Source organism: Bombina bombina, chromosome 5 (genome assembly GCF_027579735.1).
Source record: "Bombina bombina isolate aBomBom1 chromosome 5, aBomBom1.pri, whole genome shotgun sequence".
NCBI classification, from domain to species: Eukaryota; Metazoa; Chordata; class Amphibia; order Anura; family Bombinatoridae; genus Bombina; species Bombina bombina.
Window position 1 is genome coordinate 101,070,073 of NC_069503.1, and position 16,344 is coordinate 101,086,416.

Genomic DNA, 16,344 nt, shown 5'->3' on the forward strand with positions numbered 1-16,344 from the left:
GCTGTTTAGGCAATGCCACAGCTTTCTTCTTAATCGTCCCAAGCATTTATGGCGTCACATGCAGTGCCCTGTGGTTCCTCTAAATCTCCTGAAGGAGTTGTTTGCCTGCAGAATTTGCTGCCCAGGTATCTGTGGCATTATCTGCTATTCCTTTACTAAAATGTAATCGCAAGAGAAATATTAGAGATTCAGATAGTAAGGTTTCTGTTCCACCTGCTGCTACTCAGGTTGCCCTCTCTCTTAGGTCTGATGAGGAGCATACGTCGGTAGCTTCTGTGGGTGAAATCTCAGATTTGGACAGTATAATTCCTTCATCTCATGCTGAAGTGGTAACCTTCAGATTTATGCCTGAACACCTTGTGTATGGTTTAAGGAGGTTTTGGCTACTTTTGACCACTCTGATATCCTGTCACGGGCAACCCTAAGATATCTAGTAAATGTAATATTTGCTAGGATTCCACTCTGGAGTTTTCCTGTTCCAGACAATGCAAGGGGATATTTCCCACGAAAACGCAAGAGGATATTTAAAGATTCAGATAGTAAGGTTTCTGCTCCTTATTCTGCTACACAGGTTGCTCTCTCTCCTAAGTCTGGTGAGGAGAATTCAACGGTAGCTTCTGTGGGTAAAATCTCAGATCGGACAGTATAATTCCTTTATCTAATGCTGAAGTGGTCTCCTTCAGATGTATGCTTGCACACCTCGTGTACTGTCAAAGGAGGTTTCGGCTACTTGGACGACATTGATACCCCTGTCATTGTCAACCTTTTTTTTTTTAAATTTATTTATTGAGGTTCAGTGCGAGGCTTACAAATATTGAATGTCATTGCATAAAAAAAACCAATACCGATATGAAAGGGTACATAACTTACATCCAGTACAAATCAAGATAAATAAGTATAACAAGTATATGACATTGACATTCTTTGTATAGACAGTGTTTGCCAAATGATCAGCATACCAACTAGATGCCTAATGAGGCCACTCTTGGATCTCTCAACTATGTGCAATGATTATTTATAGTTGGTAGATTGAAACAAAAGGAGACCACTCATGGTTCTCAAATGATGAACCTTGCTTTTCTCTTTTTTTTCCCAACTGCTAGGAATAACATTGACATATGAGTTAAGATATCTAATGAAATAGCTTAGCTTACACAAGAACCATCTTATATTAATTGACTAAGTTACCATAAGGGAATGGCTATTCACTTTCTATTTAGAGGCTGTGCCCCCTAATAAGAAAAAAAGAAAGAAAGGAAAAAAAAAGAACTATAAACCACATTATAGAGTAATGACCAACTAAGATCTAAGAAGTCTCTGATACAGGAATGTTCCCTTAAGTGGTGAGAGCAGTATACAAATGTACAGTTAAAGCCATACTGGGACTAAGCTGCGTCTTTATAGGTGTCCACGAAGAAAACTGAGATATAGCCAGACCATGCAATAATGCGGTGTGGAATACTGCGCAAGGAACTAGTAAGCCAGCTGGTAGGGGATGACTACATTACAGGTCACAGACAGCCACATTATGCTGAGATTTCCATGTCCTTCCGGCCGCAAGGAACATGGCAAAAGCTATTCTTGTTTGCATAGTGGCTATGGTAGTTGCATATTGGTAGAATATCCTACCTGATCTATAAACCCCCCCCCCCCCCCCCATTTAAAAGAGTTGTCTTTTGCAGGCGCACTACATTAGGTCTGATGTCCTGGGTATAATGGGGTATTAACACTCAATAACAATATCTAACTATTATCTTTGAGTACCAGTGTAGGCAGTACATTGAAATATTTTCTGTGTGACAGACTTCACATCTTCATGTACAAACACACAGTCAATTCTATTACCAGTCATACATATTTACAACATTTACAGTTTCTGTCCTCAATAACACTCCATAAGGGAGAGAAAGCATAGAAAGCAATTTCAAATGACATAAATGATAGCATGTAAAACATAGACTCCAGAACATTCTGTATCATATCTAAGATGAACTGGCTATAGTGATGGGGTAAAACTTATAAAGTTCCAGTCCTATTCACCCTGTGCAGGTTAATAAATGTCCAGGTGGCATAGGCCCTTCCAAGAGATCTATCTATCCTATCCCCACCTTCAAAACACTTATCGGTCTTTGTGGTTTAAAGTATCTTACCGCCTCAGATATAAAGGAGGGACCCAGCAAGTAAAGAGAGACTTTCTTTAGGCCCTTTTCAGATGCAGCCATGTTGATTAGGGGTCGTCCCAGAGCCAAAGCTCCACACTGTGTCTGTACCGTGTAATCCACTTGCCCCTTTGTATATCGCGGTAACTGTCCCTTTACAGCTGCGGGCCATATTGCGATGTCCAAACAGGAACTGCCTCCCGGTTTGGCTTCAGAGCCGCTTGGCATAGTAAAGTAGACGGGGTCCGTCACTCCCATATAGGCTCTGCACTGGGTCCCAGATTCAGCCGCAACTGCTTCCATGAAATTATCCGGGATAGCGGCAGTCTCCCCTAACACTGTGGGCATCTCCTCCTTGGGTGGTTTAGCTGTTGCTCTGTCTTTCCCATCCAATCCGTGATCCGGCCAGATACTAGAAGGGACGGTGGCATAGGTCTCGTCTCCTGGTGTCTCGTGAACCCCCAATACAGGAACTGATCTGGGCAGGGTCTCCTCTGGACGCGAGCTGGATGGGGTCAGTGTTATGGCTGAGAGGGCCTCCCCCCTGTAAGCCCACCCGGCCAAGTAAGTAACCGGGTCCTCGACCTCTGCCACTAGTGTATGTTCAGCGGGTGCCCAAAGCTTCTCACTCTGTAATCTTCCTCCAAGGAGGATAGCACAAAGTCCCTCTCTATATTGTGAAAGTGTTCTTGTATGAGTCTGCTTATTTGCATCTCCCATCTTGCCAGAGCCTCCATTTGTGCTCCGTGGGTTGGATGTAGTAAATGGCAGGATGGGTCTTTAAGGTAGTGCCGTCGTATCAATGATGGTTCTCTCTGAAAAATTAAGAAGGCAGTCTAAGTTTGACTGCTTTACTGCTTGACTGCTTTACCCCCCGAATGTAGGGGGGGGGGAGGCTGAATCCTTGTGGTGTGTTGCCTGAGGTTCCAGCAGTCCAGATCTGGGTCCTGTCTTCATAAACTCTGCTACCTGATATCTTTCTGATCCGTGTGTTGTGAGGTACTCAAAACTGCAGAGGGGTTTGTTATAGGTTGCAGGATGGTGACAATAACCAGCGGGTTAGGGAACTCAAACTAGGAGCCACAGATATTGCGACCTAACATGGCCGCTGCCTAGACACCCCAACTTTATCATTTTTATGATGTTCCTTCCTATGAGGAAGTGTTTCTAGACGTGCCTTGGTTATTTTCACAGGAATAGTAGAAGCTAGCGATACCATTCTCCCTGTCTCCCATCCTTTAAATGATTTTCCTGTTGCTGACTCCATTAAAATGCAAGGTGCCATAAGTAGAAGGGAGCTTTTCTACTATGGCTCAGAGAACTTGGATCCCTATGGAGGGTAGCTGCTCCTTCCTGGATCCTTGGATAAGGAGCTGGAGGTTTAATTGTTCATTTAGAGCAATGCCTTGTCTTATTAGACTTGCTGTACTAGCCCGCCGGGCATTGTGGCTGAAATCTTGGTCAGCTGAAAAACCTAACTGTGGTTTAGTGGTACAGACACATTTGTGGTTTATTCACTTTTCACTTCTTGAGCATTCAGATTTTTCATCCCGGGGAGTGGGCGCTTTTCCCGGCGGTGTTCTCCAGGTTAACCCTCAAATGGGGGGTGCTGGAATTGGAGATGGCAGTATGCTAAGTTTCCAAGTTATGTTAAAGGTCAAGAGATCAGCAGGCCTCTCTGTTTAATACCGTGGCGGTTCCTTGGGATTTCAGTCTAACATCCCTGTTCCGCAGTTTGCTCTCCTTCCATGAGTCATTGCTCGTATCAAATGGGAGTGAGCATCAGTATTTTAATAGTTCCTGCATAGCCTCACAGGATCTGGTTTACAGACCTAGCTGACTTACACCATGGTTGTTGTTGTTCCTGAGGAAGGACCTTCTAATTCAGGGTCCATTCTTTCATCCAACTTAGTTTTCTCTGAAGCTTTCTGCTTGGAGATTGAATGCTTAGTTCTGTCTAAGCGTGGTTTTTCCTAATCAGTCATTTAGACCATGATTCAGGCTTGCAAGCCTGTTACTGGTAACTTTTACCATAAGGTATGGCGTTAATTCCCTGATTGCTGTGAATTCCAGGACTACTCTTGGAAGTAGGGTCAGGATTCCTAGGGGTTTTGCCTTTTCTCTGGGAAGGTCTAGAGGACGTTGTCAGTCAGTTCTCCGAAGGGTCAGATTTCTGCGTTATCTTTTTTTACACAAGTGTCTGGAGGATGTGCCAGACATGCAATCTTTTTGTCAGACCCTGGTTAGTATCATGCCCATGTTTAAGTCTATTGCTCCTCTTGGAGCTTTAACCTTGTTTTAAGGTTTTGCAGCTGGCTCAGTTTGAGCCATAGCATTCCATAGATTTGACATTTTTATCTTAGAAGTTTTTTATTGGGAAGTTTTCTTTTTTTTGCTATATCTTCTGCTCGGAGAGTTTAGGTACTCTCTGCTTTGCAGTGTGATTAGCTTTATCTTATTTCGGTTAAGGCAGTTTTTATCCTCAGTGGAAATATTATTTGGGAATTTGTTGTTTCCTCTCTGTGTCCTCATTCTTATCTCTTAAAGGAACATGTGTGCACAATTCGGATGTTGTGCGTGCTTACAGAAAGCTACTGCTACTTATCTTTTTTCTGGCTGAGAAGTTTAATTTGTTTGCTTTTCAGACTGCGGGGCTGCAGTCTCCCGAGAGAGTTATGGCTCTTTACACGAGGGCTGTCTCTTCTTGGGCTTTCACAGATGAAGCTTCTGTGGATCAGTTTTTGCAAAGCTACAACTTGGTCTTCTTTGCATACTTTTTCCAAATTTTATCAATTTGATTTTTTTGCCTCGGACCAGGTTTCTTTTGGAGGAAAAGATCTTCAAGCAGTGGTGCCTTATGTTTAGGTCTGCCTGTCTTGTCCCTCCCTAGTCATCTGTCTCCTCTATCTTGGGTATTGGTTCCCAACAGTAATTGATGACATTGTCGACTCACCATATCTTAGGAAAGAAAACAAAATTTATGCTTACCTGATAAATTTCTTTCTTTCCGGATATGGTCCGGAAAGTCCACGACCCGCCCTTTATTTTTAGACAGTTGTTTTTTTTTTTTTTACTAAACCTCAGGCACCTCTACACCTTTGTGTAGCAAGAGTCCATGAGCTAGTGACGTATGGGATATACAATCCTACCAGGAGGGGCAAAGTTTCCTAAACCTCAAAATGCCTATAAATACACCCCTCATCATACCCACAATTCAGTTTTACAAACTTTGCCTCCTATGGAGGTGGTGAAGTTTGTGCTAATATTTCTACGTTGATATGCGCTTCTGAGCATTTTGAAGCCTGATTCCTCTCAGAGTATAGTGAATGTCAGAGGGATGTGAAGGGAGTATCACCTATTGAATGCAATGGTTTTCCTCACGGGAGATCTATTTCATAGGTTCTCTGTTATCGGTCGTAGATTCATCTCCTACCTCCCTTTTCAGATCGACGATATACTCTCATATTCCATTACCTCTACTGATAACCGTTTCAGTACTGGTTTGGATATCTGCTATATGTGGATGGGTGTCTTTTGGTAAGTATGTTTTCATTACTTAAGACACTCTCAGCTATGGTTTGGCACTTTTTGTATTTATATAAAGTTCTAAATATATGTTTGTACTTATATGCCATGATTCAGGTTTCAGTATATTTCCTTTTGCAGACTGTCAGTTACATATCTGGGAAATGCATTTTTTTTTTGGAAAAAGTCTTTTTTCAATTGACTGTAATTTTAAATTTGCGGGCAGAATTAGGCTTGCGAGGGCGTGAAATGCCAAAGTATATTGCGTAATTTTTGGCGTGAGATTTTTTGGCGCAAAGTTACGTTTGATGATGCAAATTCATCATTTCCAGCGTCTTAGTCGACGCCGAGTCCTTTCACAAGGTTGCGTCTTCAATTATGCGAGTGTGTCATTTCCTGATGTTGTTAGCGCCAAAAAACAATTTTGGTTTGTGTTGTGCGTCTTACTTGGCGCCAAATATTTTCATTATTTTTTTTTTTAATCAAAGATTTTTATTGAGGCAATACAAGAAAAAGAAAGAACATGAACGCAATGTACATTTTGCATTACTTTGGTAATTTTTGCATACAGGACATTGTTTATCCATTGGATACTGAAACCTTTACATATAAGAGAATAAAGAGATCATAATTCAAGTATTATATATGTATCTCACCAATCGAACATAAAAAAATATAGAAAACATTGTATGCATATAAGAAATCAAATACATAAAATCAAGCATTACCTCTTTTTTCCTTTTGTTTCCTATGTAGATACATAATAAAATGATAGATTTTAAACATCCCGAGAAAATTATACTTCCTATAGAGTGATATATTAATTATAGAATAGGTGTATTTATTATTTGAGGATTGACAAATTATAGGGAGTCATAACAAGTTGCTCCTACTTGATACACGCGAACGGGGGGCAAAGTGCCTCATTTTCTTGATAGACAGAAGACTAAGAGCAACTTATGACAAAGCGATATCTGTGGCGGGTGAATACCGCTTATTTGTCCACCTAAAATAAGAGTGGACAATAGCTAAAGGTGAGGGCGGGGGGCGGAGCTATAGATTCTATTGGAGTTTACAAACTTTCCAGGCTGTCATCATTATAGCTGAACCCTATACATATGCTTAAGTAGAAACCTGCCCGGAGACCCTGGGCTTTTATGTATAATATGGATCAGATTACATTCTGGGGCAATTATTCTCACAGCAGAGTATCAGGATGTATTTAATATGAGACATAAGATAAATAATATGATACATAGTATGGGACGAGATATAGAGGGCTTCTAGAGGAGCTCCGCTCCTGGGGAGATGCCATCTACCGGCGACAAGGGAAAAGGGAGTAGGGGTATGACCCCCAGGCAACAAGAACCGGCGGGAAAGGGAGGAGAGGAGTCCCTTCTGTATTTTTTATGTATAATGCCAATTCCACTGTCCCGGCCGCAACCAGCAGAACAAGCTTAGATTAGCATACAGAACCCTCTAAGTAAACATACATTATCCATATACACTGCAGCATCCTGACATACAATTAGCGTGCCTATAGTGAACTTTCTAACTTAGAATGATTTGAAAATATATACCAGAGTTGCATCTATACAGGGAGTCCTTAAGAAAGATCTAGATATAGGATATATGAGCAAGGGTCTACAACACCGGCATTTTCATAGAAATAAGAATCAATCCATAAAAAACAACCTTAATATAAGACTAACTCAGTCTTTAATACCCCTGCACAAGTATTTATACGTAGACATGAAACATAGGTCTAAGCAGCATATCTGGGTTATCAGGTATGTTGATCTCTAAACAGATTGTAGCACTATCATGGAATATTATAGCACCTCTGGCAGGCTAAAGAGGTGGGAAATATGAATAATATTACCATGAATTGGGGCATTGTTATAGTACATGTAGCTATATACACTGCCAAAGGTGCATATCACAGCAAAGATGACCCACCACTCCCCTAGTATTACCATATCTCTAGTTGAGGCTCTTGTGCCAATAGGGGGTTAGGTTAATGAGGATAAAATAACTATATGCATAGGACTTATATGGGGGATTTAATATTTAGGAAATATGAGAGAAAAAGAAACATTAAAAAAAACCAAAATACATATTGTGCCCGGAGCTAGAGTGGGGGTACTAAATTATATCAAAGGGAGGGGGAAACATTCCTAAAGATGGTTTCCATCATTTAGTATTAGGATTTAACCTGATTAATTACTCAGTAGAGATAGATATATCCCTAATATATTTGTTAAATTAAGCGGATAATACGAAAATCATCAGACTATCCAACACCCAGGTGGATCCAATACCCCTGCAGTACGGCTCTCAGGAGGCTTAAGCTAACATAGGTAACATATTTATGTATAGTAAGGGATATACAACTGGGAAGAGCATGTATCATAGCATATGGAGCAATATCAGCATAGGGAGTTCACAGCTTAATAAGGGTCTAGGCATGCAATAAATAAAGAGTTTGATGGAGGAAGGTAATGAGGACACACATCAGGCTGTTAACCGTCATCAATAAGTTCCAATGTCCTCAATAATGTGGTCATATGTAACTGTGCAAAACTGTCCTCAGGAGATGAGTTACTACATAGTGTTGCTCCAGTGATTACCCAGTCCCAACTCTGCCAACATAAATATTGACATTTACCACCCAGGGCTTGCGGTGTGTACACTATCTGAACCCTTCAGGGTGTATTGGAAAAAGAAAAAACAAACAACTCTATTAATGACTGTAGGTATGCACTGTTAACATATATGTCACCACGCTTGCCCGTGAGGGATCAGTATGAGTCATAGAAATTAAGATGAATGTGTGTCTGCTCAATTCCAAGTCGTTCTGATCTCCATTACAGTCACAAACCACTGATCTAGCCAATACCTTGTTTGGACCAGACCCTGAACTGCGCGGCGCCCCAGAGGCTCCATGCCCTCAGTAACAGCCGTAATGTGCAGCCTGTAAGAGACAAAACCTTGCTGCTTCTGTGACACCCGGCTAGAAAGTCATAAACAGCTGACCATCCGGGAGGCATAAAACCCCCAGCAGCTTCACACACCCGCTTATGCGGGAGCACACTTATGGAATCTACCAGGTAGGTGCGCAGGTTCAGATTGCCGACTGACTGAGGATCCGACTCTATGATTCCCGGGCCCGGTACTTTCATGAGGTATTCCAATTGCTCCCTTTTCAGTTTGTAAAATTTCTTGCATGCTTTTGCTGGGGCCGTATCTGATCTCAAAGGGGCCGGTAGCTTCAGCATATATAGGGGCAGTATTTTAGTAGCCGCATTGGTTCTCGAGTCAACACCGCCATCTTGTCTGTTACATGCAGTGGATAACTGATCAGTGAGTTGTGTGAGTAGTAGGCTCATCTCTGAAAAATATTCTTTCAGGCTCCTAGAGACACAATCCTCAAACCTGTATAGCGCAGCGTCCAGTTCCATTGCAGCAGAAATTGAAGAAAGGATTCTTCAAGAATGTAGAGCGAATGTGTACCCAGGTCGCTTCTTTTAGGAAAATTAGGCCTCAAACTGTGACTCTGCCAGAAAAGCTCCAGAAGTCCATCAATTATAGATATAGTCTTTTGCCGAATGAGCAGTGGCAGCTATGCTCAGTTTCAGATCAGTGTAAAGGTATATACTGTCAGTGAATAGTACATTTGCCAGTCTTCTATTAGTTAGAGCAGAGGAGCTCCATGAAAACACGTCCGTTCTCTTTACTGGCCAGCTCCGCCCCCCATTTTCATTATTTTAAACCCCATTCCTATATGCCTCTTGCCTTTTTTTTTCTCTATCAGAGGGCTATGCTGTTTGCATTTTTTTCCCATTCCTGAAACTGCCATATAAGGAAATTGATAATTTTGCTTTATATGTTGTTTTTTTCTCTTACATTTACAAGATGTCTCAAACTGATCCTGTCTCAGAAATCACTTTTGGAACCCTACTGCCTGATAACAGTTCTACCAAAGCTAAGTACATTTGTTGTAAACTTGTGGAGATTATATCTTCAGCTGTGGTTTGTAATAGTTGTCATGATAAACTTTTACATGCAGAGAATGTGTTCGTCATTAATAGTACATTGCCTGTTGCTGTTCTTTCAACATCTAATGTACAAGATATACCTGTGAATTTAAAAGAATTTATTGCTGTTTCTATTCAGAAGGCTTTGTCTGCCATTCCGCCTTCTAATAAACGTAAAGGTCTTTTAAAACTTCTCATAAAGTAGATGAAATTTCAAATGACCGACAACATACTGAATTATCCTCCTCTGATGAGGATCTATCTGATTCAGAAGATCCTCAGATATTGACACTAACAAATCTACTTATTTATTTTAAATGGAGTTTATATGTTCTTTGTTAAAGAAGTGTTGATTACATTGGATATTGAGGAAACTAGTCCTCTTGATATTAAAACTAGTTAACATTTAATTTCTGTTTATAAACCTCCTGTGGTTACTCCAGAGGTTTTTCCAGTTTTTGATGCTATTTCTGTTATGATTTCTAAGGAATGGAATAGGCCTGGTACTTCTTTTATTCCTTCTTCAAGGTTTAAAAAATTGTTTCCTTTGCCAGCAGTTATATTGGAGTTTTGGGAAAAGATCCCCAAAGTTGATGGGGCTATCTTGACTCTTGCTTAACGTACTACTATTCCTATGGAAGATAGTAATTTTAAAGATCCTTTAGATAGGAAACTTGAATCTTATCTAAAGAAAGTCTATTTATATTTGGGTCATCTTCGGGCCTGTAATTTCTTTGGCTGATGTTGCAGCTGCATTAACTTTTTGGTTGGAAAATTTAGTGCAATAAGAATTGGATTCTGAATTGTCTAGCATTGTTTGTTTGCTTCAACATGCTAATCATTTTATTTGTGATCCCATTTTTTGATATCATCAAAATTGATGTTAAATCTATGTCTTTAGCTATTTTAGCTAGAAGAGCTTTGTGGCTTAAATCTTGGAATACTGTCATGACTTAGTCCAGATTGCTATCTCTTTCTTTCCAAGGTAATAAGTTATTTGGTTCTCAGTTGGATTCGATTATTTCAAGTGTCACTGGGGGGAAGGGAGTTTTTTTTGCCTCAGGATAAAGGTCCTAAGGGTTAAACCTTCCCCCAAGGAATCTGTTTCCAATTGAAAACCTTCTTCAATTGGAAGAAACCAAAGCCAGCCCCTAAGTCTGCATGAAGGTGCGGCTCTCATTCCAGCTCCGCTGGTAGGGGGCAGATTAATTTTTTTCAAGGATGTTTGGACAAATTCTGTCCAAAATCAGTGGATTCTGATTATTGTCTCTCAGGGTTAATGAATAGGATTCAGAGTAAGACCTCCTGTGAGAAGATATTTTCTCTCACGTATCCCAGCAAATCCAGTAAAGGCTCAGGCTTTCCTGAAGTATGTTTTAGACCTGGACTTTTCTGGGGTAATCATGCCAGTTCCATTTCAGGAACAGGGCCTGGGGTTTTATTCAAATCTATTCATTGTCCCAAAGAAAGAACATTCATTCAGACCAGTTCTGGATCTGAAAATTTTGAATCGTTATGTAAGAGTACCAACTTTAAAATTGGTGACTATAAGGACTATTCTGCCTTTTGTTTAGCAAGGACATTATATGTCCACCATAGACTTCAGGATGCATATCTTCATATTCCGATTCATCCAGATCATTATCAGTTTTCTGAGATTCTTTTTTCTAGACAAGCATTACCAATTTGTTGCTCTTCCTTTTGGCCTAGTGACAGCTCCAAGAATCTTTTCAAAGGTTCTCGGTGCCCTGCTCTCCGTAATCAGAGAGCGGGGTATTGCTGTGTTTCCTTATTTGGATGATATCTTGATACTAGCTCAGTCTTTACATTCTGCAGCATCTCACATGAATCAACTAGTGTTGTTTCTTCGAAAACATGGTTGGAGGATCAATTTACAAAACAGTTTTTTGATTCCTCAGACAAGGGTCACCTTTTAAGCTTTCCAGATAGATTCAATGTCCATGACTCTGTCTCTAACAGACAAGAGATGTTTTTAATTGGTTGCAGCCTGTCGGAACCTTCAGTCTCAGTCATTCCCTTCAGTAGATATGTGCATGGGAGTTTTAGGTCTCATGACTGCAGCATCGGACGCGATCCCCTTTGCTCATTTTCACATGAGACCTCTCCAGCTTTGTATGCTGAACCAATGGTGCAGGGATTATACAAGGTTATCACAGTTAATATTCTTATATCCCAATGTTCGATTATCTCTGACTTGGTGGTTAGATCACCATTGTATAGTTTTAGGGGCCTCTTTTGTTTGTCGTGGACTGTGATCACAACAGATGCAAGTCTTTCAGTTTGGGGAGCTGTTTGGGTATCTCTGACAGCACAAGGAGTTTGAAAATCTCAAGAAGCGAGATTACCAATCAATCAGCGAGATTACGAGTTTTGCGGTAACAGAGGTGCGGTGCTAACGAGCATTTTTTTCTCACCGCTCACTTAAGACAACGCTGGTATTACAGGTTTTTTTAAACCTGGCATTAGCCGCAAAAAGGTGAGCGTAGAGCAGAATTTAGCTCCACATCTCACCTCAATACCAGCGCTGCTTAAATCAGCGGTGAGCTGGCTGAACGTGCTTGTGTACGATTTCCCCATAGGAATCAATGGGGCAGTTTTGTCTGAAAAAACTACAAACACCTGCAAAATAGCAGCGTTCAGCTACTAACGCAGCCCCATTGATTCCTATGGGGAAATACATTTTATGTCTACACCTAACACCCTAACATGAACCCCGAGTCTAAGCACCCCTAATATTTCACTTATTAACCCCTAATCTGCCGCCCCCGACATCGCAGACACCTGCATTTTATTATTAACCCCTAATCTGCCGCTCCGGACACTGCCGCCACCTAAATTATCCCTATGAACCCCTAATCTGCTGCCCCCAACATCGCTGACACCTACTTTTTATTTATTAACCCCTACTCTGCCGCCCCCAATGTCGCTGCCACTATATTAAAGTTATTAACCCCTAAATCTAAGTCTAACCCCCCCTAACTTAAATATAATTTAAATACATCTAAATAAAATGACTACAATTAAATAAATAATTCCTATTTAAAACTAAATACTTACCTATAAAATAAACCCTAAGATAGCTACAATATAACTAATAGTTACATTTGTATCTATCTTCGGATTTATTTTTATTTTACAGGCAACTTTGTATTTATTTTAACTAGGTAGAATAGTTATTAAATAGTTATTAACTATTTAATAACTTCCTAGTTAAAATAAATACAAATATACCTGTAAAATAAACCCTAACCTAAGTTACGATTACACCTAACACTACACTATAATTAAATAAATTACCTAAACTAACTACAATTAAATTAAATAAACTAAAGTATGGAAAAAAAACTCACTAAATTACAGAAAATAATAAAATAATTACAAGATTTTTAAACTAATTACACCTAATCTAATCCCCCTAATAAAATAAAAAAAGCCCCCCAAAATAATAAAAATCCCTACCCTATACTAAATTACAAATAGCCCTTAAAAGGGCTTTTTGAGGGGGATTGCCCCAAAGTAATCAGCTCTATTACCTGTAAAAAAAAATACAATACCCCCCAACATTAAAACCCCCCACCCACACACCCAACCCTACTCTAAAACCCACCCAATCCCCCATTAATAAAACCTAACACTACCCCCTTGAAGATCACCCTACCTTGAGACGACTTCACTCAACCGGGCAGAAGTGGTCCTCCAGAGGGGCAGAAGTTTTCATCTGATCCGGGCAGAAGAGGTCATCCGGACGGGCAGAAGTCTACATCCAGGCGGCATCTTCTATCTTCATCCATCTGATGAGGAGCGGCTCCATCTTGAAGACATCCGACGCGGAGTATCCATCCAGACCGACGACTACCCGACGAATGACGGTTCCTTTAAATGACGTCATCCAAGATGGCGTCCCTTGAATTCCGATTGGCTGATAGAATTCTATCAGCCAATCGGAATTAAGGTAGGAAAAATCCTGTTGGCTGATCCAATCAGCCAATAGGATTGAGCTCGCATTCTATTGGCTGATTGGAACAGCCAATAGAATGCGAGCTCAATACTATTGGCTGATTGGATCAGCCAATAGGATTGAACTTCAATCCTATTGGCTGATTGCATCAACCAATAGGATTTTTCCTACCTTAATCCCGATTGACTGATAGAATCCTATCAGCCAATCGGAATTCAAGGGACGCCATCTTGGATGACGTCATTTAAAGGAACCGTCATTCGTCGGGTAGTCGTCGGTCTGGATGGATGCTCCGCGTCTGATGTCTTCAAGATGGAGCTGCTCCTCGTCGGATGGATGAAGATAGAAGATGCCGCCTGGAAGAAGAATTCTGCCCATCTGGAGGATCTCTTCTGCCCAGATCGGATGAAGACTTCTGCCCCTCTGGAGGACCACTTCTGCCCGGTTGGGAGAAGACGTCTCAAGGTAGGGTGATCTTCAAGGGGGTAGTGTTAGGTTTTATTAAGGGGGGATTTGGTGGGTTTTAGAGTAGGGTTGGGTGTGTGGGTGGTGGGTTTTAATGTTGGGGGGGTATTGTATTTTTTTTACAGGTAATAGAGCTGATTACTTTGGGGCAATGCCCCGCAAAAAGCCCTTTTAAGGGCTATTTGTAATTTAGTATAGGGTAGGGATTTTTATTATTTGGGGGGGCTTTTTTATTTTATTAGGGGGATTAGATTAGGTGTAATTAGTTTAAAATTCTTGTAAATAGTTTATTTTTTCTGTAATTTAGTGTTTTTTTCATACTTTAGTTTATTTAATTTAATTGTAGTTAATTTAGGAAATTATTTTAATTATAGTGTAGTGTTAGGTGTAATTGTAACATAGGTTAGGTTTTATTTTACAGGTAAATTTGTATTTATTTTAGCTAGGTAGCTATTAAATAGTTAATAACTATTTAATAACTATTGTACCTAGTTAAAATAAATACAAACTTGCCTGTAAAATAAAAATAAACCTCTCAACGCTGCTTTTTAAGGCTAATGCAAGACTCATAATCTAGCAGAATATTTTGGAAAATTTTCAGGGCTCTTCAGATTTGGCCTCTGTTGAAGAGAGAACCATTCATTTGTTTTCAGACAGACAATATCACAACTGTGGCATATGTCAATCATCAGGGTGGGACTCACAGTCCCTAAGCTATGAAAGAAGTATCCCGGATACTTGCTTGGACGGAATCCAGCTCCTGTCTAATTTCTGTGGTTCATATCCCAGGTATAGACAATTGGGAAGCGGATTACCTCAGTCATCAGACTTTACATCCAGGAGAGTGGTGCATCCAGATGTGTTTTCTCAAGTTGTTCAGATGTAGGGTCTTCCAGAAATAGATCTGAAGGCTTCTCATCTAAACAAGAAACTTCCCAGGTACCTGTCCAGGTCCAGGGATTTTCAGGCGGATGCAGTGGATGTGTTGACACTTCCTTGGTGTTATCAACCTGCTTATATTTTCCCGCCTTTAGTTCTTCTTCCAAGAGTGATCTCCAAAATCATCATGGAGCAATCGTTTGTGCTGCTGGTGGCTCCAGCATGGTCTCGCAGGTTTTTGGTATGTGGATCTTGTTCGCATGTCCAGTTGCCAACCTTGGCCACTTCCATTAAGGCCGGACATTTTGTCTCAAGGTCCGTTTTTTCATCAGGATCTCAAATCATTAAATTTGAAGGTATGGAAATTGAACGCTTAGTGCTTAGTCATAGATGTTTCTCTGACTCTGTGATTAAAGGGACACTGAACCCAAATTTTTTCTTTCATGATTCAAATAGAGCATGCAAATTTAAGCAACTTTCTAATTTACTTCTATTATCAATTTTTATTCGTTCTCTTGCTTTCTTTATTTGAAAAAGAAGGCATCTAAGCTATTTTTTGGGTTCAGAACCATGGAAAGCACTTGTTTATTGGTAGGGGAATTTATCCACCAATCAGCAAGAACAACACAATTTGTTCACCAAAAATGGGCCGGCATCTAAACTTACATTCTTGCTTTTCAAATAAAGATACCAAGAGAATGAAGAAAATTTGATAATAGGAGTAAATTAGAAAGTAGCTTAAAATTGCACGCTCTATCTTAATCACAAAATAAAAAATTTGGGTTCAGTGTCCCTTAAATACTATGTTACAAGCTCGTAAATCTGTTTCTAGAAAGATTTATTTTCGAGTTTGGAAGATTTACATTTCATGGTGTTCTCATAAATTCTCCTGGCATTCTTTTAGAATTCCTAGAATTTTACAGTTTTTTCAGGATGTTTGGATAAGGGTTTGTCTGCAAGTTCCTTGAAGGGACAAATCTCTGCTCTTTCTGTTTTATTTCACAGAAAGATTGCTAAGCTTCCTGATATTCACTGTTTTGTTCAGGCTTTGGTTCATATCAAGCCTGTCATTAAATCAATCTCTCCTCCTTGGAGTCTTATTTTGGTTTTGAAGGATTTACAGGCACCTCCATTTGAGCCTATGCATTTTTTGGACTTTTAAATACTTTCTTGGAAAGTGTTGTTTCTTTTGGCCATCTCTTCTGCTAGAAGAGTTTCTGAATTATTTGCTCTCTTTAGTGAATCTCCTTTTCTGATTTTTCATCAGGATAAGGCAGTTTTGCAGACTTCATTTAAATCC

At 40.1% G+C, this 16,344-nt stretch overlaps 1 protein-coding gene across 1 annotated transcript in view; it reads left to right on the forward strand.

Annotated features, from left to right (window-relative positions):
• The window catches only part of LOC128661357 (uncharacterized), a 246,692-nt gene that overhangs the window by 48,837 nt on the left and 181,511 nt on the right, over positions 1-16,344 (forward strand). The window contains exon 3 of the mRNA XM_053715621.1: positions 245-329. Coding sequence (XP_053571596.1) covers positions 245-329 — 85 coding nt within the window. The remainder of the gene's footprint in view (positions 1-244; positions 330-16,344) is intronic.